The sequence below is a fragment of the Cyprinus carpio genome, chromosome B2, assembly GCF_018340385.1.
Source record: "Cyprinus carpio isolate SPL01 chromosome B2, ASM1834038v1, whole genome shotgun sequence".
Taxonomy (NCBI): Eukaryota; Metazoa; Chordata; class Actinopteri; order Cypriniformes; family Cyprinidae; genus Cyprinus; species Cyprinus carpio.
The window spans coordinates 9,252,005-9,278,869 of NC_056598.1; the positions used below are offsets into that span (position 1 = coordinate 9,252,005).

A 26,865-nucleotide genomic window follows, 5' to 3' on the forward strand; every position below is an offset into this window, starting at 1 on the left:
GATAAAGAAGCAAATATGTAGGCCTAGTAGAAAATGTTTCTGTATCTAAGCTGATTATTAGCCTACTCTTGACAGAGAGCTGGCTTGGTTTTTGAGAGACGCCCAGAGACGGCAACACGGCTGTTTGATTGGTGATCGCGCAGTGCTTATGCTGCATTCCAGGCAGGTTTTTGAGCCCGTAAATCATGACTTCAAACCACGACTCACAACTTTGTAGTGTTCCAGGCAAGTCACACCAAACTGCATGAGCGTAAGGAATTGTAGCTAGTTTATTAAAGGGATACTCCACCCCAAAATTGAAATTTTGTCATTAATCACTTACCCCCATGTCGTTCCAAACGCATAAAAGCTCTGTTCATCTTCGGAACACAATTTAAGATATTTTGGATGAAAACCTGGAGGCTTGAGATTGTCTCATAGACTGCCAAGTAAACAATAGTGTCAAGGTCCATAAAAGGTATGAAAGTCGTCGTCAGAATACTCTATCTGCCATCAGATGTGCAATCTGGGTTATATGAAATGATGGGAACACTTTTTGTAAGCGAAGAAAACAAAAATAACGACTTAGTTCAATAATTCCTTTGTTAACGGTCTCCTCTGTGTCTCTCCATATCACCCTATGCTGTGTATGCTCTTCTGTATCAGCCACGCCACAAGAATGTGCTGTTTTATTTCAAATCAAAGCTAAATACACATAGAAACAGCTCATCCTTGTGGCACGGATGACACAGAAGTGCATACGTTTGGGACAACATGTGGGTAGTAAGTGATTAATGCCAAAATTTCATAAAAATTTTCAACTTTAAATTTACTGCAACGTTATTTTGTCCTAAAGTCTATTTTTCACCATGTACCACTTGCATAAACACCACATCCATAGGCAATATTATCCTTAGGCGCTGCCATTGTTGTTTCGTGGGCTATGTGACATCATAGCTCGGAACTGGGAGTACATCAATCTAGTACGAGTTCACCGGTGGGAAGTCACGGGTTTGACTGCCATTCTGGTGCACTTTCATGGGTAGAAGGTTGGAAAAACACGGGTTACGGGTTGCCTGGAATGCGGCATTATTCCATTCATTCATGTATCATATCGTAGCCTATAAGGTTTAAATCATTGCCTTTTAAATATACACAAATAATAGAACATGTATGATGTATTATTTTAGTTGATATTACTCTTGCCAAGCTTTCATTTATGAGAGATGCACAGAGAAGCAACAGCAATGTGGTGTTTGATATGTGCTCTTTTTATTCATAAAGTTTACATTCATTCACTTCACACACTCATTATTGCGTGACTTTAGGAGGTTTGTGTAAAATATTGTGCTGATCCCCTGGCTCACCTATTACCTAGCAAACACCAGAGTGTTCCAGTCTCAGTCGAATATTCAGCAAGATTATTCGTTATCCGTTATTCGTTTTTGAAGCCATTATCCGTGCCTTTCTGAATAAGGTATTCCGCTTCGGGCACACCTCCGTGAAGTTGGCACCCCATAAAAAGAAATAATCACCAAAGCTATGGCATTCGTTTATGCTACATTTGTGCTGATTTGTGCTGCAAAAATGAACGTTTGTGCTGGTTTGGTGTTTAAGATATTAAAAATTCTTTTTTTGGCCGTGTGACATCACTCTCCACCCCAAGTTGCCCAAACCAGAGAAGGTCGTTTGTGCTTGATTTGTGCCCGTTTGTGCCGTTAAAACAAACACTGTGTCTATTTATCTTCCGTAGATATAACCAAAATATTTTTGGAGGCTGTGATGTCACTCTCCACCCCAGTTAATCTAAAACGCACAAAACTGGTGTCATTCGTTTGTGCTCGATTTGTGCCGTTTTTTGCTGTTGAAATGAACGTCAAATATATTTCTCCGTCTTAGAAATAACAAAAACAATTCTGGGCAGTGACATCACTCTCCACCCCATGGCGTCCAAATCTCTCTAAACTGGTGCCATTTATTTGTGATCGTTTTGTGCTGGTTTGTGCCATTAAAAGAAACGCTTTCGGTTACTAACATAACCTCAGTTCCCTAAGATGAGGGAACAAGACATTCTATGGGAATTACCTTTTTCTCCAAATACTACTGAAGCCTTATTGAATCATGCAGGTGAAACTGGCCAATGGTGTTCAAGCGCATTAAATATGTGACGCATATGCGTACTGAGTAGATATGCCATTTGCCCAGGCCCACGAGGACGCGTATCCGCGGGTTAAGTGGGCCCGAACCCCTACAGTATAGGACATTTCACGCCCTTAGAGCCAAAAGCCAAAGCAATTGTGTTGACGATCTAGTGTGACAGCTTTTGCTTGGACACAGGCAGGCCTTTTGTGCATCCTCCAAAGCAAACATACAACTAGCTGCTCCAAGAGCCTGAACTGTATAGAGCACTCGGTATAAATGCGCACTTCACTTACAGGGCACAGCAAGAGTGTATTGAGCAGCTCGGCCAGTGTTTCTGGGCGGAAAACAGATAGTGTTATGACCTGCGCTTTAAATGGAGTTGAAAACACTTTAGGTGCATAACCTTTCCTAGACTTTAAGTTGAGTCTGCAATCAACTGTCCCGAACTCAATACACGAGTTGTCAATTGACAGTGCCTGCAGGTCCCCAGCGCACGCAAGCTCGCTGATTATATGGGCCTTTTTTTCTTTTTGTTTTTGAAGGAAGGCAAGAATTATTGGTATTGGGTAGTTGAATGGGCCTTCGCCTGGCGACCCGTACCAATTTGTGAAAACTCTCCATTAATCTGTGTAAAGACTTTTAGTGGAAGGAGATGTAGCCTTAGACATAGTGTTCAACACGCGCTGAGGAAGTGCATCCGTTACAAGCAAGCTCCGTCGAGCGGCCAGACATGAAGAAGGCTCCATGACTCCAGATTTGGATGCTATATGGCTAACTGTGCTTGAAAAAGGAGGTCTCTCTTCAGTGGGATAGACGACGGGTGGCTACCAGCATCTCCACCAGTTCTGGGTACCACAGCTGATTGGGCCATTTCGGTGCCACTAACAGAACAGATTTACTTTCCTCTCTGATTTTGCAAAGCATGAGAGGCAGAAGTTTCCCTGGAGGAAAAGCATACTTGCTAACTTTTGGCCAGGTGTAAGCTAGTGTATCCACTCCCAGTGGACAGTGTATCAGTGAATAAAACAGTGGGCAGTGAGTGTTTTCTGCTGATGCCAAGAGATCCACCTCTGCCCTGCCGAATATACTCCATATCATATTGACTTTAAAAGGGTGTAATCTCCACTCTCCGAGGATTACCCCGCCCCTCGACAGTATATCCATGCCATGATTCAGGCATGATCCATTTCATACTGCCTGGATGGAGAGATGTCTATCTGCCCACAGAAGAAGGTCTCTCGCCAGCCGCAGCAGCGAGTTAGCATGCACTTAATATGCCATTATCTATAGGCTATAGGCTTTTTTTAACTCTGCGGCCATGCTAAACAGGGTGGAGAGTAATGTTTCTGTTATATTTAAGAAGAGGTCATGGTTGTTTCTTTTAACGGCACAAACCAGCACAAATCGAGCACAAACGAACGGCACCGGTTTGGAGGGATTTGGACAGCATGGGGTGGAGAGCGACGTCACTGGCCCGTTTTGTATTTGTTATTTCTGAGGACGGGAAATAGATACAATGTAAATTTAAATGGCACAAACCAGCTCAAATCGAGCACAAATGAATGGCACCGTTTTGGAATGATTTAGATTGCATGGGGTGGACAGCGATGTCACTGTTTGTAAAAAGTTTATTTTTGTTATATAAAAGAAGTTACAGGCTTTCTTTAGTTACAGGGTTTCTTTTATGCGCCATGGGGTGGAGAGTGATGTCACTGCCCAGAATTGTTTTTGTTATTTTTAAGAAGGAGAAATATATTTGACATTCATTTCAACAGCACAAACCAGCACAAATCGAGCACAAACGAATGACACCAGTTTTGTGTGATTTAGACAAACTGGGGTGGAGAGTGACATCACAGCCTCCGGAAATATTTTCGTTATATCTACGGAAGGAAAATAGATACAGTGTTTGTTTTAACGCCAAAAACGGGCACAAATCGAGCACAAACGAACTGCGCTTATTTGGAGCGATTTGGGCAACATGGGGTGGAGAGTGACGTCACACGGTCAAAAAAATAAAGTTTAATATCTCAAACACCTAACAAGCACAAACGTTCGTTTTTGTGGCACAAATCAGCACAAACGCAGCACAAACGAATGGCATTATTGGTGATTATTTCTTTTTATGGGGTGCCAACTTCACAGAGGTTTCGGGCACACCCCTACTATGGAGCTTACTTCGGCCAAGGTGGACAGTTTGCAACTTCTGTACAACAACTCATCGCTGATGTTAAAACCCACGATGATTGGCTATCCGCTATGGAGAAGGACATGCAAACTTTAAAGGCTCAAAATGTATCTTTGAGGGCCAAGGTGCAATTTTACAGTCGAAGATGGTCACTCAAAATGCATGGCTTGAAAGAGACTGTTGGAGAAGACGTTAGACAGATAACTATAGATGACGAAAGGTTTATTGGCTGCTACTTCTCCTGGTTCACAGTTAGATAAGTAAATTGCAGCTTCAAGACAATAGGTCTTGGAGTTTGGTGTTTTGTAAAGTAAAATTCATTGTTGTTGTTTATTTTATTATTATTATTATTATTATTATTATTATTATTATTTTGCTTTTTTCTAATGGACTTTAAGTTTTATTCTTTAAGCATAGCATCTTTGAAGGTAAGGGGTATTCGCGAAAACACGAAGTGACAAGTGACAAGTGATGTGACATACAGCCAAGTATGGTGACCCACAATGTCAGACACTGTAATATGCTCTGGTCCCCTTCCTGCTTACCGTGGTGATGAGATGCATAGCAGATTGTCATCACTCAGTGGCTGTATCTAAGTGGTGCCTGCAGAATAACATAGGTTTCATTGACAATTGGACGAGCTTTTGGGGCAGACCTGACCTGTTGAAAAGAAATGGTCTTCATCCCTCCTGGGGTGGTGCCACTCTTCCGTCTAGAAATATGGTACATAGTCTTAGAGTTTGTACTTGACTAACTGGGGCCCAGGTCAGGAAGCAGACAGACTGGCTAAACCGACCGTCTGCTAGCTGCCTCATGTCACAGAAGTCAGTTAATTCTCAGCACATAGAGACTCTTTCACCTAGTTATCACACTATAGAGACTGTGTCTGTTCCCTGAACTAGAAAATACATGAACTACATATACTACAGAAAAGCATTAAAAACTGCTAGATCTGATTACTTTTCGTCTCTTTTAGAAGAAAACAAGCGTAACCCCAGGTATTTAATCAATACAGTGGCTAAATTATCGAAAAATAAAGCATCAACAAGTGTTGAGATTTCCCAACATCACAGCAGTAATGACTTTATGAACTACTTTACTTCTAAGATCGATACTATTAGAGAAAATTGTAACCATGCAGCTGTCAGCTACAGTATCGCATCAGACAGTGCACTATAGATCCCCTGATGAACAGTTCCACTCATTCTCTACTATAGGAGAGGAAGAATTGTATAAACCTGTTAAATCATCTAAATCAACAACATGTATGTTAGACCCTATTCCATCTAAGCTCCTAAAAGAGGTGCTTCCAGAAGTCATAGATCCTCTTCTGACTATTATTAATTCCTCATTGTCATCATTGTCATGTCCCCAAAACCTTCAAACTGGCTGTTATTATGCCTCTCATCAAAAAAACACAACTTGACCCCAAAGAACTAGTTAATTATAGACCGATCTCGAATCTCCCTTTTCTGTCCAAGATACTAGAAAAGATAGTATCCTCACAATTAAATTCCTTCTTAGAGAAAAATGGTATCTGTGAGGATTTCCAGTCATGATTTAGACCGTATCATAGTACTGAGACTGCTCTCCTTAGAGTTACAAACGACCTGCTCTTATGGTTGTATCTCTCTATTAGTGCTATTGGATCTTAGTGCTGCGTTCGACACTATTGACCACAACATTCTTTTGCATGGACTAGAAAACTTGGTTGGCATTAATGGAAGTGCATTAGCATGGTTTAAATCGTATTTATATGACCGCCATCAATTCGTAGCAGTGAATGAAGAGGTAACATATTGATCACAAGTGCAGTATGGAGTACCTCAAGGCTCTGTACTAGGGCCGTTACTCTTCACGCTTTACATGTTACCCTTGGGAGATATCATCAGGAAACATGGTGTTAGCTTTCACTGTTATGCTGATGATACTCAGCTCTATATTTCTTCGCGGCCTGGCAAAACATACCAATTTGAAAAACTAACGGAATGCATAGTCGATATAAAATACCGGATGACGAGTAATTTCTTACTGCTAAATTCTGAAAAAAAAGAGGTGTTAATTATAGGACCTAAAAACTCTGCATGTAATAACCTAGAACAATGTCTAAGACTTGATGGCAGCTCTGTCAATTCTTCGTCATCAGTTAGGAACCTAGGTGTGCTATTTGATAGCAATCTTTCCTTAGAAAGCCACGTTACTAGCATTTTCAAAAATACACATCACAATATCCAAAATATAACAAAACATACTCTAATTCTCTCAATGTCAAATGCAGAAATGTTAATCCATGCATTTATAACGTCAAGGTTAGATTATTGTAATGCTTTATTGGGTGGTTGTTCTACACACTTAATAAACAAACTCTAGTTAGTCCAAAATGCAGCAGCTACAGTTCTTACTAGAACCATGAAGTATTACCATATTAGCCAGGTTCTGTCAACACTGCACTGGCTCCCTCTCAAACATCGTATAGATTTTAAAATCTTGCTTATTACTTATAAAGCCCTGAATGGTTTAGCACCTCAGTATTTGAACGAGCTCTTGTGACATTATAGTCCTCCACGTCCACTGTGTTCTCAAAACTCAGGCAAGTTTAAATCTAGATTAAAGGCCTATCTCTTTAACCTGTCTTACACATAACACACTAATACGCTTCTAATATCCAAATCCGTTAAAGGATTTTTAGGCTGCACTAATTAGGTAAACCGGAACCAGGAAGACTTCCCATAACACCCGATGTACTTACTACATCGATAGAAGAATGGCATCTACGCTAATATTAGTCTGTTTTTCTCTTATTCTGAGGTCACTGTAGCCACCAGATCCAGTCTGTATCCAGATCAGAGGGTCACTGCAGTCACCCGGATCCAGTATGTATTCAGCCCAGATGATGGATCAGCACCTAGAAAGGACCTCTACAGCCCTGAAAGACAGCGGAGACCAGGACAACTAGAGGAGCCGCAGAGACAGATCCCCTGTAAAGACCTCGTCTCAGACGACAAGACCACAGGAAAGAGATGATTCTTCTGTACAATCTGAATTTGCTGCAGCCTGGAATTGAACTGCTGGTTTCGTCTGGCCAGAGGAGAACTGGCCCCCCGGCTGAGCCTGGTTTCTCCTAAGGTTTTTTCTCCATTCTGTCACCGATGGAGTTTTGACCCATACTCAGAATTCGTGCTCTGCATTTAACCCATCCAAAGTACACACGCGCACGCACGCACGCACGCACGCCAGGAGCAGTAGGCAGCCATTTATGCTGCAGCGCCCAAGGAGCAGTTGGGGGTTTAGTGCCTTGCTGAAGAGCACCTCAGTCGTGGTATTGCCGGCCCGAGATTCGAACCCACAACCTTAGGGTTAGGAGTCAAACTATAACTCTAACCATTAGGCCATGATTTCCCTAATGGTAAAGCGAAAGGCCTTATTTCTTTACTTTAAACGGAGTGATGCTGACATTATTTTCTCCCAGGAGACACATTCCACATACTTGGATGTGAAATTTTGGAAATCTCAATGGGGAAACTATTTATTTCGGTCATGGAACTTCACACTCGGCAGTAGTTATGGTTTGTGGCATCGATTTAAATGAGACGTACTTAACTCTGTTGATGAAAATGGATAGTCTTAACTGTTAAACTGGACAATACAAAATTTATACTTTGTAATAATTACGATCATAATTCCAGTGTGTTAAATGCGCCGCATTGTTTAAATAGCAAATACATTTGGGTCCATTTGTGCGCTCATGGGCGTGCTGGTCTGAAAACTAGGTGTGTTCAGGTGCATTGCTATTTTGAGGAACTGAAAATAGACTGCGCCATAGACCATCTCAAACCTGGCCTAAAGTCTGGCTAAATGTTTTTTCTTTGTTAGGCTATTTTAAGAGCGTGTTAGTATATGCGGGTCCACAACGTGCGTACACGCTGCTTATTAAACACACAGGGATGCACAGCAGCACACAAACATGCCAAATATAAAAAAAATTAAGGATTACAATGCAAAAGTATATTATTGTGTAGGCTACATAAATACAAAAATGCCTACATGTCATAATGGATAGTCATCGCATGTATCAGAATTAGGCTACCTATTTGCTCACGCACGAGCAGCTCCATTTCATCTCTGGAGATGCGTTCTGTCTTTTCGCTTGCAAATTATGCTGTGTAAATAGCAAATCCGTCATGGCACATGCGCAACTGGCTCTTAAAGGGAATGGGAGATGAGACTCTGATTGGTTTATTGCATGTTACGCCCAAAAAAAACCCATTACTCATAAGAGAATAGGGACAACCCGTTTAGACAATGCGCCCGGGCGTGCCGACCGTTTTTCCCCTTGTTAAACTAACAAAAGTGGATTCGGACACGCCCTGAGTGCACCTGCGCCGTGCGATTTAGACCATGCGATTTAATCAATTTTCAACGTAATAATAATAATAAATGTTTTTTTGAGCAGCTAATCAGCATATTACAATGATTTCTGAAGGATCATATGACACTGAAGACTGGAGTAATGATGCTGAAAATTCAGCTTTGAAATCACAGGAATAAATTACATTTTAAAATATATATATAAATTATATAAAATATAAATTACATTATAAAATATATAATATTATTAAATATATTCAAATAGAAATCAGTTATTTTAAAACATTAAAAATCTTACTGATCAAAACCTTTTGACTGGTAGTGTATTAGAACACAATTTCTAAAGTGCCTAAATGTCAAAATAAGTACAATATATTTGTTGAAAAATTCTAATACTGAACACACTATTGGATTATTAGGCTGTGACTCATACAGTATTATTTTTGTGTTGCTGTCTGCTCTAGCTCCCTCCCACCCTTTACAATAAGTCCATGTGAATATCTGTCTCTGCAAAAAAAAAAAAAAATTAACTTTAAAATCTATATTGATGTCCTTTAGGACAGTATTCTAAATGACGATAATAATGCGGTGCTACTGATAGCCTTACAGATACTAGCAGTTTAATACTCAACTAGGTTAATAAAGACAAAACTATCTAGCGAATATAGATGGAACTAACCTGCACTTGAAGCCCTGTACATAATGCAGAACTTTTAAATGATAAGATTATTGTAGCAAAATAATAATAATAATAATAATAATAATAATAATAATAATAATAATAATAAGAAATAAAAAAGATTTGTGAGTTTAATAATGATCTCTATAACTTCTAATGGGATTAGATGGGAGTATTTTCAATTTTAAAAAAGGGAAATTTCAATTCAGTTTGGTAAACAAAAAGAAGAAGAATTGAACAGAGAATTAAAGCAAAGGGAGTTGAGGTTAATTCAAGAAATTAATGCCTGTTGTAATACACAAGAAACAACTCAAGATGTTAAAAAATTACTCTCTCTTCAAACTAACTAGACAGTATGTACAGTATCTAATGAAAGCACAATAAGCTTTTGTAAAGTCTCATGCAAAATGGATTGAAGAAGGAGAGAAGAATACAGCTCATTTTTGTCATTTAGAAAAGAGAAGACAGGAAAGTAATGAAGTTCAATATCCAAGGAAATATACTATACATATACTTAACAAAAGCTTCTTGTGCTTTCTTGAATTAACCTCAACTCCCTTTGCTTTAATTCTCTGTTCAATAATTCTTCTCACTAATCTTTTTTTTTTTGCTACAATAATCTTATCATTTAAAAGTTCTGCATTAAACTTCCAAAAGTCTTTCCTAATGGTATGTTTTATTCTTGGTGTCAAAGTTAATGAATTCAGACAATGAATACAGAAGACATAAACCTGGATTAGACATGTAATCAATCTTTAGTAAAAAGTATAAAACAGAATTCACATGTGTCCATGGGTTGACAACAATTGGACGTTCTCAAAACGTGGAGAAAAGTACCTGATGATACAGTGTTACAGATATGGCAGTTATAGGTCGACTGCAGTTTCATTTTAAACCTCTTGTAAGGAGTTATGTATGTTCTATGGATAACTTTGAAATGGATAAGACAATGAGCCAAGTTTTTAGAAGTTAAGATTAGATTAGACCACACCCTCTCCCAGTTGACTGATAAGTCAAAATTTGTTAACTCATGATTCTATATAGATTTAATAGAAAGAGGCTTTGCAGTGTGATCATTAAGTTTACTATATATTAAAGAAACAGATGGCTGACCAGAGGATGGTGTGATCCAATCCCACATAGGATGAGAGGAAATGGGGGATGCCCAGGGAACTCTATTTGAGAGCAGAGCATAACTTGCTTCAAGTTAGGTTTTGATCGACCCCCGCAACGGTGTGTTACAACCAATGAGAACATGACACATGAACCAAAGAACCAATAGCAGGATAACATGAGGAACAAGAACCATGACAAAGGCAAAAATATCAAAATAAAAGACCAGAAAACAATGAACAAGGAACAAAACCCCAAAAACCCATGTTACAGAGGGTTGAACATAATTGATTTCGATGTTGTTACACTTCAGTTGAGGTGGCTCCAAGCCTTCCTTAGAAATAAACAGTCTGTTTGGTTTAGCTTTTCTTCTAAAATGTTTTATTCTTTTGGGGGCATTGATTTTCCTTTAAGGTGAGATTTTGAGCCATCAAAATTAAAGTGTAAACTATCACCTTTTCATAGTCAGGTATTATTATATTGGAAATTAATATACAAACACATTTTCATCGCATAGTTGTTCAAATAATAAGTGTATCCTTATTAAGGGGAAATTTGTGTTTTTTTCAGTGTCTGGTCCATTGTACACATTATGGATGGGGATGGAAATTTCCTTAGTTACAATATTATTTGTACTCAGGAATGATATGTGTCTTTGTTGAAAGCTGTTCCTGCTGGTTTGCTTCAATTAATTAAAGGTGCATTGTCTTATTCAACTTTGATACCAAGATTAGGTAATCTAATTATCTCGGGTATTATTTATATTGAGCATAGTTGTAAAAATACATTTTTAAGAACATTTCAAGTAGCTGGTGTGTGGTGAGCGCACAGGCGCCGTTGTCCTGTGGCTGCCGTCGCATCATCCAAGTGGATGCTGCACACTGGTGGTGGTTGAGGAGAGACCCCCCCACATGATTGTAAAGCGCTTTGGGTGTACAACAATACACAATAAAGCGCTATATAAATGCATCATTCATTCATTCATTCATTCATTCAAGAGTTCAGATGCAAAAGCCTCCAGGTGCCATCTGAAATTTTCTTCTAAAATGATAATTTTTAACAGGCTCCTATATGTAGGTTCAGTAATTTCACTTAAATGGCAATGAGAAAATGAGATAAATGCTAATTTTAGAAATAAAAATTCAACATGACACTTAGAGGCTTTTGCATCTGAACTCTTCATTTGTAAATACACAGATTTTCCTAAAGTAAAGAAGAGACCCCTTGTTCTTGATTTTCCTGAAAATAAAGTGGTTCGAATAAGAACAGGATTTCTCTTTTCAACTTCTTCCAAAGGTAAAAGAAGTTCAGTTTAAAATTATTAATGAATCCCTGTAATGAGTTTTAATTTGGACTGTAATGAGTGCACCTTTTGTGAAGCAGACATGGAGTCATTGGAGCACTTGTTTTCTTTATGCAAATTCTCTAAAAATATTCTGAGATTACCTCTGTGCTTGGTTAATACTATAAAATTACATGTAAAGTCCGATAAAGTTTTTCACCGTATATAGTAGGGGAATTTACCATAAACCATTTAACAAGTTTTTACTGTAGCATTTTTACAGTGTTTTACCGTTAAATTCACAATCATTTTTTACAGTGTGTGTATTAGTAAGTTTGTATTACCTGATTTTGATTTTAAAACTGTAAATATTTGTCCTTTTGAAAAAATTGTGATGATGAATTTTTGGTTAATAATATTGTGATTTTGGCCAATTACTTCATTCATAAATGCAGATTCAATACCCCCTCCCCCACTTTTTACTTTTCCAGAAATATTTAATGACCTTCAAATCCTTAAAACTCATGTGCCATAGAAAAGCCCTTAAACTATATAATCTTTTGAAGGTATTTTTTGGATGATTAAGCCCCTTGTGTCATATTTTATTCTGTGGGGTCTTTTGAGCAAAACTTCACATACACACTCAGGGGACATCCATTTTACATCTTCTTAAAAGGGACATAATAGATCCCATTTAATACTTTTCCCTTTGTTATACTGGGATAAATCATATGGTTATGTATGATAAAATCTTTGGTTGTTGCATCCTACCCAGAAAATTGTCCACAATCTGCCACTGCCTGCAGGCTACTACATTTATTCTTTACTTTGGTTATGCTTTACCTCAAAGGCCACCAAATGAGCCAGGTATTTAATAAGCAAATAAATAAAATAAATGAACAACACCCCTCATAATTACTACACCCCATCCCTAAACTCCACATGGAATGTCCCTATATAGCCTATGGAGCTGTTTTTTGAGTGGGATCCTCTCCATGGGGCCATTCTGCCCCCAGAAATAACAAAACCTTGCTCAAGCCTAGTCTGCTTCAGTAAATAGTATTATGCAAAATATGCCTAAGTAAACTTTACATTGTGCCTAACACATTTAGTCTTAGTTATATTCACAAAATAGTACAGCTTTTAAGACATTAAATAGGACCATATACTGTACCTGTAAGAAAGGTTGGGTCTTGCAGCAAAAAGCTACTAAAGAGGGCCATTAATGGCACCCTAACAATGGAGAATTACTTTCCTCTAGAGCAGTGCTTCTCAAACCTATCCTGGAGGACCCCCTGCCCTGCACATTTTGTATGTCTCCCTAATCAGACACACCCAATTTAGTTCTTGCAGTCTCTACTAATGAGCTGATGAGTGGAATCAAGTGTGTTAGATGAGAGAGACATACAAAAAGTGCAAGGCAGGGGGCCTCCAGGACAGATTTGGGAAGCACTGCACTAGAGGAATTAATTGATTTGTGCAGGGCCGGAGTGGGACTCATTTTCAGAGCCCTGGAGTTTCATGCCTTAAGGCCCGTTCACACCAAGAACGATAACTATAAAGATAACTATAAAGATAACGATATTAGCGTCCACACCAGCAAACAATATCTTCTGTTTATTCTAAGCGCATGCTCGTCTGGTGCTTTAAATTCTTGAGCGCGTTACAACAAGATGGATTCTGATTGGCTGTAAATTTTTTATCGTTCATCAGCTGGAAAAAAAATCGTTTTGAAAGTGATTCCAACGATATCGTTTTTCTTTGTCTTTATCGTTATAGTTGTGGTGTGGACGCTGCTGTTCTTTAATACAGAAAACGATTTTTAGAACTATATCTTTATCGTTATCTTTATAGTTATCGTCCTTGGTGTGAACGGGCCTTTAGACCGGCCCACTTGGTTATTTTGATTTTTTTTGTACTGGTCTTTTCAGTGCCCCTTTGCACTTTCTGTTATACGTTTCTATTATCTTAATCTAAATAATTTTTATACTTGTATTATTGTTTATTCTTTAAGAAAATAAGGGACAGAATATATATATATTTTTTTCAGTTAAAGAAAACTTAAGAGATTGTGGACCGCTTCTGGTGCTTGGATTTGTACTTCAATAATGACGACCAAGTTTAAGAATAGCCTACGCTAGAAGGGTTTTATTTTTTTATTTTTATTTTTTAATGCATTTTTCCCCTCTCTGTTTAACAGCATTAACTAACAATTAAAGATGTCTTCCCTCAAGTAGATTAAATGTTTGCCTGCCGTGCTGGATGTTGGGCTCATTATAAATAAATAGTTTGCATTCACCCAAACTGATTTTGTAAATTAAAAAGCGGACGGTGAAGGTGCAGTTATCGAGATTTTCGCTCGCTGTGAAGCGGGAGCACCCAGCAGAGAATTCCGCCTGGTCTTAAAGCCTTCTCCAACACCTACAAATAAAACAATGATTTGCGCAAAAAGAACGATTAGTTATCAATTGAGAATTTGTTACTGACATGATCTAGTGAACATAATATGGGCTGCGAGAAAATAATATATAAAAAGAGTGAGTGCAGGCAGTCTAAGTACAGCATAGTTTAAACCAGTGGCACGACAACACCGGTGTCGTGGCCCCAAAACAGACCGGCCCACCAGGAATCCTCCCAGTGCTCCCGATTAGCCAATCCGGCAATTTGAGAAAGAAATATGTCAATGAGCCATTTTACTTCTGCAGTAAGATTAATTTATTGTATTGTATACAGCTACTAGCTCAGAAATGTTGCTTTGATTTAAACAAGAACAAAAGCTGTTGAAAAGTTTTTTAAAAGAAATGCATCAATCATTAACATATCAAGTGCAGACAGCAGATTTAACCTCATCTTCAATGTTTAAGGAGCGAAGCACACTAGCTAATGTGATGAGATTCTCAGAGAACAAAGCGATGTGAAACAATGTGAAAAATGTCCAGAAAGTAGTTATATTATTGTTCTCTGTCTTTGTCCCATCTGATGGATGATTCCACTGTAAACACAGAGAATGGGAAAATATGTTTTATCACTTTTCTTTTGTTAAACACAAACCCTATTGCCTGAGAACACAAATGTAACCGTACTGCACATTATGGAGGAATATTCAGCCTAAAATAAATATAAATTAAAAATGGCTTCGCATGAAATTACAGTGCAAGTACAATACAGTGCAAGCTCTACATAAAGTAGGAACAGATTGTTGAGGATGGGTGTCCATGTTTAAATTTTAATCCATGAATCCACCGTATCTCTTCTGCATGTTGGGCAGGGCAGTCTCGCCTCCATCCTCCCAAGTGCGTTTCAGAAACCCACTGCTTTTCTGGTTGTCCAACCAGTCAGGCCTGCCTACTCTGCGCATAAACCCCCCATATCTCTTGTGCATGTCTCTCCCTGCCTCACCTAGACCCTGTACACTCCTCATAAATCCCTCATAGCTCTTGACCATGTCCCCATCATGCTGCTCATCTGACTCAGAGGTGAGACCGACCCTGAGGATCTCTCTCAACAGCTCCACCTGTTGGTCTTCCGCTCCACGTTCTACCTTGTCCTTCTTAATAAAGCCTCCATATTTCTTACTAATGGGCTCTGTGCTGTCACTCTCAGCTGGGGCTCCCATGCCAATCTCTGCTGCTTTCTTAATCATGAAGCCCCCATAACGCTTCATGAATCCACCATATTTTTTGGTGAGAAGATGGTCTGCACTCTCTTCCTCTTGTTTGAAGTTGTCCATTGCAAGGCGATCCTCTTCACTGAGGATGTTTTTGCAGATTTCTAGTTTTCTGGAGTCCACTGTCCCTTCACATTGTAACGAGCAGGTCTATGGGAGACATGAATGCAATCAATGCAGCAAAAAATAAAATAAAATAAATAAATTGGTCCACCAGAGGGCACACGTTCATTCTGCTGGTGTTCAGTGCAGCTGCACATTAAAAAGTGCTAGTTATTACAAATGACAATTTGAACAGTGGAAAATGTTGTCACTTTGTCACAAGATTTAAAGAAATTGCTTTGAATTGCTTTTGAAAACTATTATGCTGCAGCACAAATATCTCTAAGTAAAAACTATCATGATATATAGCATAAACAGCACTAAGTGAAAATTACATCGCTTGTGCATGTATACTGCATTCACATAAATAAACAAAATATGAAAATAAAGTACACTTATTTTGACATGTTTACTAATTTGTTAAAGCATGCAAAGTACTCAGTTTTTTAACTGTAGTGTGTTATTCAATATTACATTTAAAATTAATACATTTTAATTGTACTAAACTTCATCATGACAAATATGTAATTACAAATACATTTTAAATACATGACATACAAGTTTAAATAGAAATTGCATTATATTTTAGTTTTCCATAAATGGCTGCATTTTACACCATATTACAAAGACAATAGAAGTAATTATGAAATTAATGATAATAATAATAATAATAATAATAATAATAATAATAATAATAATGTGGGTTAAACATTTAAACTATAATACATTTTTATTTTAAGTGTCTGAAAACATTAGATTCAGTTTGCGTAAGTATATTTATAAAATTTGTTTTATATTAATTATTATTATTATTATTATTATTATTAATTATTATTATTATTATTATTTATTTTTTTAAATGCTTTTCTTTTCCTCAAGGGAAATTGATTAAGAACAATTTTTGTTAAGGCTTGTCTACAAAAAGCTACTGAATATTTCTGCCAGTTTTCTCCAGGAAAAATAAAATACAGCTCACCAATAGACAACCATTTTGTCACACTACAAGGGGTAAGTTGTCACAATAGAACTTGCCATTTTGTAAAATAATTACGAAACAGCAAACAAATGTAAAATACAACATTCAAAACTGTAAACAAATATTATAATTAATAAATTGTATGTTTTTTTTACTTAAATCACGTGACAACTTGCCCCGACCTGACATATGTACTTTTAGTTTTATCTAGCGTTATTAGTTGACTTTTACCTGAATATATATATATGGAGATGAAACTCACCAGTGTGTCGATCTCTCTCTGTTGACGGAACAGCCGGTAAACGCAGAGCGCACAGTCTCTGCCGCATTCGGCGCGAACCATCAGCACGAGACAGGCGCTCAAAGCCAGAGTCCACCAGTTCACAGTTAACGCCATGGGCTGCAAACAATCATTTAACCGTTACTTTCATGAGGAAATATGAAACAATCTCTGTCAGAGTCTTGCAAATTGGACAGAGGCTAAATGTGGTAAACTATATCATATATTACAAAAATAGTCTATAATACGCACGCTCACAATTTGAGCAATAAGCGCAATTGCTTATGAAAGAACACGTCAATAGACCAAACTACCCATCCAGTATATTAAATTAGTATATATCCAGTGTATTACATTAATCATTCTCAATGTGCTAATTTAAATTCTGTACAAAGTTTTCCTCTGTTAGTTTACCTGTTTACAGTAGTTTTCTTTCGCAGTGTCCACTATAGTGCTGAATATGTTGGACAGCTTCTCACAGGGAGCAAAAAGAGAAAAAGATCACTAGCCAGTCGCTTTTCACTGAGTGTTGAAGCCTCTTTGGTAAAGTATCTCACAGCACGAGGATAAACTCCAGACCTGCTCTGTTCAGAAACGACCGTCACTCACAACTTAAAGCAGCGACCACTCATGACACCAAGTCGTTTGCAATCTGACGTCAGCAGGAAGCATCACGAATAGAGTGACCACAGAATTAATTAATGTTAATGTTAATGTTAAATAATTAATTAATTAATGAGTGATAATTTTCGATTCTCGAATCATAGGGTATCTACTTTCAACTGATCAAGTGCATTTAATCCTAATAACATACTGTGCATATTTATTTCTGTTGGTAGTTAATAAGACAAATAACCACACACACACACACACACACCAGGTAAAATAAGTATTGAACACATCACCAGTTTTCCCAGTAAATATGTTTCTAAAAGTGCTGCTGACATATTTTTTTTTACCCAGATGTCGGTAACAACCAAAGTAATCCATACATACAAATAAAACAAAACAAATAAATTCAGAAATAAAGTTATGTGTAATAAAATGGAATGACACAGGGAAAAAGTATTGAACTACTGAAATATATTTAATACTTTATACAAAAGCCTTTGTTGGTAATGACAGATTCAAGATGCCTCCTGTATGGAGAAACTAGTCGCATGCATTGCTCATGTGTGATTTTGACCCATTCTTCCACAGTGTCTCCAAATCTTGAAGGTTCTGTGGGACTCTTCTATGAGCTTTGATCTTTAGTTATTATTTTCTACTGGATTCAAGTCAGGTGATTGGCTGGGCCATTCTAGCAGCTTTATTTTTATTTTTTTTATTGTCTTGCTGAAATGTCCATACTTGTTTTATCTTTATCATCCTTGTACTGTAGGTGTTGGGATTGAACCAGCTAATATTAATTTCCACAGATTAGGGGCAGGATTGCTTTCTTATTACTGACTTATTACCTTCCATGCCTTTTTGCACCTCCCTTTCTTCATGTGTTCAATATACTGCCTTGTTGGCAGGGGCTATTTACACTAACTCCGCCCACCAACATGTGATTTGGATAGTCAACATTACACAAGACAGTTATTAGTCATCAGCTCTAGTGGCACAGATGGTAAAATGTGTGTTGTGTTCTTTTTGACGTGATCGACCCGGGTTCGAATCCACCTCTTGGTTAACTTTTTTCTCCCTTTTCAAATTTCAAATCACATCAGAAAAGCATTTATTTTCAATAAAAATGAAGGAAATAATCAAAAATTTGAACATAAATTAACAGGTAGTGTTAGGGTAGGTGTAGGGAGGGCTTTATTATCCCAATAAGGTGGCATCCATTTAATAATTTGAATTAAAATAAAAATTTACACTCAGTAAGTTATTATTGCATACTGTTTTATAATGTACAACAATACTAAGGTGCAGATAATTGCCACTATTTGCAATAAGCAGTAGCTATAGATAGCAGAAAATCCTGCTATTTTAACAGTGTAAATAGAATCTATAGCTATTTGCACTTAGTGTAAATAGCATATCACTAAAAATGCTGCTATTTTCACTACGTGAAAATAGCATATTTTCTTAGTGATAGATGCTATTTACACTTAGTGCAAATAGCCGCTGCCTTATTTTATCGTGCTTTAATGCAGTTTTTTATTATTATGAAAGTCCGTTGCTCAATAGTTCTGAATAAACATACAGACAAACACGAAAACACAACACAGAAAAACACACTAGAAAAGCACACTCGATTCCATATATTTGATAACATTTTTTTTTAACATTTTGATTCATTATTTACAAGTCAAACACAACAATCTAACACAGCCATCTCACAATATATTGCTTTGCAGATCTATAACCTTTGCCACTCAGAAATGTTAAGGCAATCATGCTGCATGTATCATAAGTTCTGCGGTCCACTCACTGAGATATATATATATATATATATATATATATATATATATATATATATATATATATATACATACACACATACACATACACACACACACACACACACACACACACACACATATATAACTGAACTTCACTCTGGCTCACCTCTTCCAACCGAGCCTTTAGAGAAGAGAAAGAGATAACTACTGGTGCATGCAGAGGCGGACTTAACCATTAGGCAAAGGTAGGCGACCTCCTTGGGGCCCCAAAAGCCAAAGGCCCCCTTAAATTCTTTTTATATGCGTGATGTGCGTTCAGTGTGTACGAATAAGTGGTGGCTGTATATTTCATTATCACGACAACTGTCAGTTGCATCTGTGTTGAACGTGCTTATTAGCAAAAGTAGGGATTTCTGCGATGTAGCAAATGGGGACGGAATCCCGGGAATTTACTCATAAAAATGGAATTTACTGAGTAATGATGAATGTGAGGAATGAATGCCACAGACGCATGTTTCGTTTGCTACTAAAGCATGTGCAATGCATATTCACATACACTAGCCCATATCGCGGTTTGATTGAAGTGTACTGTATTGCATTTGATTTATTCATTCAATATTTGACGAATTCCGTGACATTGCTCATTACACAATAAACTTCTTTTATGTAGCACTTTGAATGTACAAAAATGAAAGGGTTTGTTCAATTAATTGGAATAAAATATAGATTAATGTTTTTGCCTTCATTTGATTACCAGAAAATTTTAAATACATAACACAGAATTTCTAAAAAATAAGTAAATAAAATAAAAAAATAAAAATAAAATTTCATAGGGCCCTATTATTGTAAACAAATTAATAAATTAAGTTTTATTGTTTTTGATTAAACCATTAAAATGGAATGCATAAAATTTTAAATAGAAAGCGCAGAATTTGGACCCAAAGAATGTAATTTTTGTTAAACTTTTAATAGGCCTAAATTGCAGTTAAATTAAACAAGTTTCATGATTTTAATTAATTCCACATGTTTTTTGTTAAAATTTAATATAATCATTCAGAAAGATGATTAAAAAAAAAAAAAAAAAAGAATCCAGAAAAATGTAAACTAAAAAAAAAAAAAAAAAAAAAAAGATTTTGGAAAAAATGAAACTTAGGCTAATTTGTAAAAAATTAAACTGATTTCATAGGGCCCTACAAATAATGGTTAGAGATTTGGACTTGTAACCCGAAGGTCGCAGGTTCGAGTCTTGGTGCTGGCAGGAGTTGTAGGTGGGAGGGAGTGAATGAACAGCGCTCTCTTCCACCCTCTATACCCATGGCTGAAGTGCCCTTGAGCAAGGCACTGAACCCCCAGTTGCTCCCCGGGCGCTGGATATAGCTGCCCACTGCTCCGGGTGTGTGTTCACGGTGTGTTCACTTCTCACTGCTGTGAGTGTGCACTTGGATGGGTTAAATGCAGAGCACCAATTCCGAGTATGGGTTACCATACTTGGCAAATGTCACGACTTTCACTTTCATATTATATAGGGCCTATTTATTTATTTATTTTTTTAAATGGTGCTCACTTGTTTTTGTGAAGGACCCAAGAAGGACCATGTCACTTTCCACACAGGCACACTTCATGTTTTCTTGAAATAACCCTTAAGTGTGTAAATGTATAATTTCCTTCAGTTTAATTTAAATGTGTAATTTAAAATAAATAGAAAATAAATGTATATTTTAAAGTTTTGAATTAGACAGCCTGGTGTTGTGTAGACAACTGCGTATTGAAAATTACCCCAAAGCACCAGTGTCCAACCTACACTAATACTAATATAATCGGTTTAAATGTGAACAAGGGATCTACTACATTAAAGAAATCCTTTATTTATAACATGTACATGAAAAACATAAAAGATTGGATACAACTATGGGACACAGTCAGCAGCGAGCATCACAACAGTGAAAGGAACCTCAAGGTTGTAAATGTGTGAAATTGTATAGGGCCTCATTCCTGTATTTTGCCTAGGGCCCCCAAATCACTAAATCCGCCCCTGGGTGCATGTAAAAATCTGTTCATATATGAATCGCGATTCTGTCTTCTAACAATTCTATGCTTTGCATCTCTCTCTCTCTCATTCAGATCATCAGATCAGCTCCAACAAATTGTTCCATTTATACACTTATTTTCACATAGCAATGAGATGCGTTATACATGGATGCGCGTACGGTTGCTGTGCTGTATTAAAGCTTTAATCAGAATAAAACCGTATATTAAAAGTTAACAGAAGCAGTAGCATTTACAAACAACAGCGTATCTAAAAGTATGAGACAACAACAAACAAACATACATAAAAAGAGCCGTGCTTGCACAGGTTCTGTGCGATCCCCTTCATTAATATTCTCTGCGTCTCAACCAGGCTCTAATTGATAAGCAATATAGAGGATGTCATTGTTTACAATACAACCGGAGCACATTCTGAGCTTGAGGGGCGGGATGTTCAGACGCGCTCTAGAGGCTGTTTAGCAAATCACAGCACACTGAGCCAGCTGACCAATCTCAGCCCATCGTGTATTTCTGAGGGAGGGGCTTCATAATAATAGGAAATAATTAAGGTGTTTGTCAGAGAAGGGACAGAATGGTGTGGAATAAAGGTAAATTATGTGAAAAAGTAATGCGTTGTTTTAAAAAACAAATCATGAACACAATCAAGCCTAGAAAAAAAAAAAAAAAGGTCAACCACCCCTTTAAACGAACCGGGCTATGGGGTCAAACGCACTGCAACATGGTTAAGATTGCCTAGTGTGATACACCCTTATTCCCCCTCCCCGCACACACGAGTGTCTACCTGCAAACACTCAGCTATCAAGTGTTGTCGCTGCACTCTGCTGCATTAGGTCCCACGATAATGCAGGTCTCTACTTTAAGGTCTCTGTTATAATGTTATGACCGAGGCACTGGACTTGTTTTTCAAAGACAAACTGTAAAATATTTTCTATAAAAACGTTAATGCCCTGGCAGTGGAAGATAGCTTTAGTTTTATATTTAATTTGATTACATTGATGATATAAGCTGAGATTTATAAATAAATATTTTAACTGCTACTGTGTAAAAGGAATACTGTTATAAAAAAAATCACCTTATTTTTTTAAAGTGTTTGTAAACCAAATTTTATTGCACTTTTGTTCATATAGCAGTACTTTTAAATGAAAAAGTGCATAATACACTACTTTTGAATTCATTATTGAATTTTGTGCATAATGTGATTAACTGCGATTAAAAATTTTAATCGTTGCTATCACTTATGTATATATATATATATAAATTATATATATATATAAGGGCTGTCAAATGATTAATCACGATATATATATTATAAGGGCTGTCAAATGATTAATCACGATTAATCACATCCAAAATAAAAGTTTTGTTTACATAATATATGTGTGTATACTGTGTATATTTATTATGTATATATAAATACACACACATGCATGCTATATATTTAAGAAGAATATGTTATGTTTATATATTAAATATATTTATATATAATATAAAATATAAGAATATAAATATATAAATGTATATACATGTAAATATTTTCTAAATATATAATTTATGTGTGTGTATTTATATATACATAATAAATATACCCTGTACACATAGATATATTATGTAAACAAAACTTTTATTTTGGATGTGATTAATCGTGATTAATCATTTGACAGCCCTAATATATATATATATATATATATATATATAATATATATATATATATATACATATATATATATACATATATATATACACACACACACACACACACACACACACACAGGTGCATCTCAATAAATTAGAATGTCGTGGAAAAGTTTATTTCAGTAATTCAACTCAAATTGTCAAGAAGTAGTCTCTGGTTCTTTTAACACAGACTGAAGTAGTTTAAGTCTTTGGTTCTTTTAAATGTGATGATTTTGGCTCACATTTAATAAAAACCCACCAATTCACTATCTCAACAAATTAAAATACTTAAGACCCAAAAAAATATATATATATTAGTGAATTGTTGGCCTTCTGGAAAGTATGTTCATTTACTGTACATGTACTCAATACTTGGTAGGGGCTCCTTTTGCTTTAATTACTGCCTTAATTTGGCGTGGCATGGAGGTGATCAGTTTGTGCCACTGTTGAGGTGGTATGGAATCCTAAGTTTCTTTGACAGTGGCCTTCAGCTCATCTGCATTTTTTGGTCTCTTGTTTCTCATTTTCCTCTTGACAATACCCCACAGATTCTCTACGGGGTTCAGGTCTGGTGAGTTTGCTGGCCAGTCGAGCACACCAACACCATGGTCATTTAACCAACTTTTGGTGATTTTGGCAGTGTGGGCAGGTGCCAAATCCTGCTGGAAAATGAAATCAGCATCTTCAAAAAGCTGGTCAGCAGCAGGAAAAATTTCTTGGTAAATGGGTGCAATGACTTTGGTTTTCAGAAAAAAAAGAAATGGACCAACACCAGCAGATGACATTGCTCCCTGAATCATCACAGACTGTGGAAACTTAACACTGGACTTCAAGCAACTTGGGCTATGAGAGCTTCTCTACCCTTCCTCTAGACTCTAGGACCCTGGTTTCCAAATGAAATACAAAACTTCCTCTCATCTGAAAAGAGGACTTTCAATTACTGAAATAAATGAACTTTTCCACAACATTCTAATTTATGGAGATGCACCTAGCAAATTTTAAAGAGTGGATTTAACTCCCTCAGAGTTAAAATTAACACTTGCCCAGAGTATATATGGGAATCACCAGTAAAGTGTTAAATTAACACTTTTGAAAGAGTTATCATTATTAACACTCTGACAGTGTACCACCAACAAAATCAAAAGGTCAAAAATATTAACACCAGAATGGATGATGAGAACACCAAAGTTGGTGTTCAAAGTTAACACTCATGGATTAACTGGTCAACACTGCCCCAGTGTTCAGGTGAAAATATTAAAAAATAAACCCACAAAACAATAAATGTTTACATTTATTTATTTTATTGAAACATATTTTTTTTTCCCTGCACCAAAATGTCTTCACTTTCAATGTTTCAATTCAAAGCAATTCAAAATAAAAAATAAATAAATAAAAATAATCTAAAATTCTATGTAAAGAGCACGGCCTTACAACAATTAAACATCATAATGTCAAAGCAAATCAGTGCAAAGACACAAAAAAACATTCTTATTTGGTCCATATGTACTCTTAATGTCATTTATAATGCTGACATTTATGAGGTTAAACAACAGAATTCCATTCATTACCATAAATGCAGAATACATGTTAATGCTCACTAATCAAAGTCTGTGATGGTGTTTGGACACATTAGAACACAAGTGTGCGTAAATTATGACTTAAATTAATTAAAAATTATGACTTAAAAATTAAAACTACCCCATAATTTACTTACCCTCAAGGCATCCAATGTGTATATGACTTTTTTCTTTGAGATTAATCCAGACAGAGTTATATTTAAAATGTCCTAGCTCTTTCAAGTTTTATAATTGCAGTGGGTGGGTGTTTCTGTTCAACAGTCCAAAAGAAGTGAAATAAAGTGCATTCTTCAATAATAAAATGTTTCTCTAGCTTGCACTAAAGGTTGTACGTGGAAGCCCTTCTGGGCGGATGACGTAAGACGTGTGAAGTGACGAACACTGAAGAGCGGAGGAGAGAGCAACATGAGCGAATCCTGAATTAGAAGTACAAAACAAGGATTTGTAAAGAGAAGTGTCGGAGGATTTCAATGAAAGCCAAGAGAAGACTAGTTTTCCAATGGTCTTGTAAACAAGCGTTGGTTCTTTCGTGACTAGCATTTTCTCACTGGAGCTAACGCTACACCAAAGTCCTACGTCATCCGCCCGGAACACACTAAAGTTAGCACCAGGAAAGTGTTTTTAATGTTTTAAATATGGATATTTTTCTTACAAAAACGCATTGATTCGCTACAGCAGGCCTTTATTCACCCCCCTAGCCGTGTGAGGCACTGTTTATTACTACCTCAATACCACGACTGAGGTGCCCTTCAGCAAGGTACTGAACCCCCAACTGCCGCAGCATAAATGATGCCTACTGCTCCGGGTGTGTGTTCACGGTGTGTGTGTGTGTGTGCACTATGGATGGGTTAAATGCAGACCACGAATTCTGAGTATGGGACACCATAATTGGCTGTATGTCATGTCACGTCATTAGGGATGGATGCATTTTATTGTACTTCTTTTGGACTGTTGAACAGAAAGTCCCACCCACTGCCATTATAAATCTCGGAAGTGCAAGGATCATTTTTAATAAAACTCAGATTGGATTAATCTGATAGAAGAAAGTCAAATACACCTAGGTTGCCTTAAAGGGTTAGTTCAGCCAAAAATGAAAATTATGTCATTAATGACTCACCCTCATGTCGTTCCAAACCCGTAAGACCTCCGTTCATCTTCGGAACACAGTTTAAGATATTTTAGATTTAGTCCGATAGCTTTCTGTCCCTCCAAAAATGTATGTACGGTTCTACTGTCCATGTCCAGAAACTGTTCAGGTGAATTTACATTAAAAAATACCAAGGCACAAGTAAATGTTTATATGACTTATTTAATTAAACAATTTTTTTTTCCCTCGACAAACTGACCATTAATGTCCTATCACTTTCAACAATTTTCAATTCAAAGTCAATTCAAAATAAATAAAAATAATCTAAAAATTCTATTGTAAAGAGCACGGCCTTTTTAAAACAATTAAAATCATTTGTCAAAGCCCCAAATCAGTGGCACAAAGACACAAAAAAAACAATCGTATTTGGTCATATGTACTCTTAATGTCATTTATAATGTTCAACACTGCTAAGACATTGATGAGTGTGGATGCATTAAACAACAGAATTAGCATTTACCAGTTAAATGTTGCGTGGATTCATCATTAAATGCTGTACTAACAACGTCAAGTGTTCGAGTGAAGTGTCGAACACAAGAAGAGTAAAATCTATGAGAAGAACGGTGAGCCTAATGATCACTTGAAACAATACCTCAAAAATTATTACGCAATAAAAATTGACTAGACCATTTTTCTAGCTGAGATTCAATCAGACAGAGGCTATTTAAAGTGTATAGCTGACGTTTCAAGTCCGCCCGGGTGGGTGTTTCAAGACTCAAGTTAACACAGTGAAATAGTGTCTTTCAAGTTTCCATAATAAATATGTTTCTGGTTCTGCACCAAAAGTGGAAGCGCTTGAAATAAAGTCAGCATTCTTCCAGCAGGCCTATGTTCACCCGCCCTAGCACACTAAAGGTGCACTGTGGAATACCATTTCTGAAGTACAAATGACTGTGAAGGTGACGTGTGGAGGGATTCAATGAACACCAAGAGAAGCAGTGATTCGCAGCAATAAATGAGCCTGGTAAACACGCGTTGCTACCTAGCCGTGACTAGCATTTTCTCAAAGGAGCTCACGTGTCGGAGTCCTACGTTCTGTTCACTATGACACTAACGCTATGCAATACAACGACTTCAGACATGCCCTGATCAGCCTTAGGTTTCTACAAACATGCAATCTGCATACTAGCATATTCATCAGTACACGTCATAGTACCGTGTGAGGTTACCCAACAGTTTATGTTGTCCACCCCAAATGGATGGACAATGACGGCTGAACAAGAACTTTTTTTTTGTTACACATGAGAAAGTAGGT

The 26,865-nt window shown here is 36.9% G+C and overlaps 1 protein-coding gene across 1 annotated transcript; it reads right to left on the reverse strand.

Annotated features, from left to right (window-relative positions):
* Nucleotides 1-14,433: 14,433 nt before the first annotated feature.
* Nucleotides 14,434-17,410, reverse strand: penka (proenkephalin a). Its single transcript, XM_042719289.1, has 3 exons — nt 17,191-17,410; nt 16,759-16,896; nt 14,434-15,568 (listed from the first exon to the last, which is right to left on the reverse strand). Exons 2-3 carry the CDS (start codon nt 16,891-16,893, stop codon nt 14,978-14,980), a joined length of 726 nt encoding a protein of 241 aa, XP_042575223.1. The 5' UTR covers nt 16,894-16,896; nt 17,191-17,410; the 3' UTR covers nt 14,434-14,977.
* Nucleotides 17,411-26,865: the final 9,455 nt, after the last annotated feature.

What these genes read in the sequence shown, in the direction of transcription:
- penka (XM_042719289.1), bottom strand. Translation starts at nt 16,893, where the DNA reads ATGGCGTTAACTGTGAACTGGTGGACTCTGGCTTTGAGCGCCTGTCTC. An exon ending in AGAGAGAGATCGACACACTG is followed by an intron (nt 15,569 to 16,758) that starts GTGAGTTTCATC and finishes TGTCTCCCATAG; the next exon opens with ACCTGCTCGTTACAATGTGA.